At 41.8% G+C, this 1,834-nt stretch overlaps 1 protein-coding gene across 9 annotated transcripts in view; it reads left to right on the forward strand.

Annotated features, from left to right (window-relative positions):
* The window catches only part of HPS3 (HPS3 biogenesis of lysosomal organelles complex 2 subunit 1), a 49,635-nt gene that overhangs the window by 25,537 nt on the left and 22,264 nt on the right, over nt 1–1,834 (forward strand). For 8 of the 9 annotated variants that reach the window (XR_005199314.1, XR_005199310.1, XR_005199311.1 and 5 more), the window contains exons 6-7: nt 182–223; nt 1,224–1,305. Coding sequence is in view for 4 of the 9 variants with exons in the window: in XM_037736858.1 (XP_037592786.1) it covers nt 182–223; nt 1,224–1,305 (124 nt within the window). In the remaining 5 variants the exon portion in view is untranslated. The remainder of the gene's footprint in view (nt 1–181; nt 224–1,223; nt 1,306–1,834) is intronic. The other variant, XM_037736856.1, reaches the window with a different exon arrangement.

Below are 1,834 nucleotides of genomic sequence, written 5' to 3' on the forward strand. Positions count from 1 at the left end.
AAACTTTTTTTTTTTTTTTTTTTTTTTTTTTTTTCAAAGCCTTATTTTTTACAGAAATTGATCATACTCTGTCCACTGTTCAGCAATTTGCTGTTTTATATAGCAGTATGTCGTGGACATCTTTCCATGCCAGCACATTTCAGTTTACTTTATTGTTTCTCTTGTATGTACTTCTGCCTAGAATTCCAACAGTAGCCAACAGGCTGGATTCCTATGGGTGGAGGTAAGGCAGGAAACCCTGCCTTTTTATCTCCAGAATCTAACGTCATTTGTTTTTGTGGTCATAGCTATTTCCAGCTGTCCTTCTGGTCCCACTGCAGGTGTTTTTTTGCTTCCCTGTCTCTCAGTTTACTTCCCAAGGTTGCTAACTTGACTCCAGATTTGTAAGTGGTGGTGCTGTTGTCCCAGTTATTGTCAGGACTCCGAAGATCATTTACTAGAGCTTTTCAGAAATAGAGATGGCAGTGGGCTGTCATCCAGGCATCTGTCGTGCACTTACTGTGGAGTCCCTAGGTCCTTTTTGTATGCAGAAGCAACCTGGAGTTGTGGAAAGAGGTAGAAGAGTGTGAGGGGTCAGGAGACCCGGGATCTAATTGGCTCTGCTCTCCAGAGAGGCGGTGGACCAGTCATGAACCTTTCATGCCCCAGTCTTTAAAACTAATTGCTGGACTAGGTAATTCTGAAGATGCTTTCAGATGGCCTCTCATTTTCAATTTGACCGTTGGATTTGAGTTTGCACAGTCTGCGTTGTCCAGCATAATCCAGAATGGATTTCATCATGAGGTGGGTGAGGAAGAACAACAGTTAAGAAATGGGTTTTAATCCTGATTTTGATAGACACCCATCTGTACCTTGGGCAGGTACTAGGGGCATCATTTGTCTATAAAATGAAGATATTGACCCAGATCCATGGTTCCTAAGTAGGGATGCACATCAGAGTCACATAGGGAGTTTTTTAGAAATATATACTTCTAGATTCAGCCCCTAGAGATTGTGATTCACTAAGGGTGTTATGGGGACTAGTTACATATTTTTAAAAACACATCACAGGGATTCTGAGGCATTCCTCTTATTGAGAAGCAGATTAACTTGGCAACATTTGACAAATACTTGAGTCTTCTGCCACCCCTGCCATTGCCCTGTTTGCCAATGAAGCCCTCTCTACTGTGGGCATGTTGGCTCTTGGCCTCACTTTGCTCAGCAGCCTGTGTCTTCCTCCTCAGTAACAACCTGCAGTGTTTCACTGTGCGGTGCAGTGCGGCAGCAGCTCGTGAGGAGGACCCGTACATGGACACCACCCTGAAGGTAAGAACTGGCTTATGAAGACAGTGAAACCTTAAGATCACAAAGGGGCACATGAATGCTCGTAGATTTGCCCTCAGTCCTAAGCTAGGCAAGAAAAAAGATCTTAAGGTTGTCTAATGTATTGAATTAGAACTTTTGGATATAAAATAGAATAGTGATTCATAGCTTAGTTGATAGTTTTTAAGATTGCTTTGCAAACATTTCACTCTGAATTGATTTAGTGCATAGTTTTTAAAGTTTGGTAAAGAATATAAAAAGTGTGAACTGAGAGCAGTTCACGACTATAGTATGCTATAATTTTATTTATTTTTTTTATTTTAACTTTTAATATTTTTGAGGCAGGGTCTTGCTCTGTCACCCAGGCTGGAGTGCAGTGGCGCAATCATGGCTCACTGTAGCCTTGAACTCTTGGGCTCAATGATCCTCCCACCTCAGCCCCTCAAGTAGCTGGGACTACAGGTGTGCACCACCATGCCCAGATATTTATTTATCTATCTATTTTTAGTGAGAAGTAATGTGCTTAGTCTTT

Source organism: Cebus imitator, unplaced genomic scaffold (assembly GCF_001604975.1).
Source record: "Cebus imitator isolate Cc_AM_T3 unplaced genomic scaffold, Cebus_imitator-1.0 Scaffold30, whole genome shotgun sequence".
NCBI lineage: Eukaryota > Metazoa > Chordata > Mammalia > Primates > Cebidae > Cebus > Cebus imitator.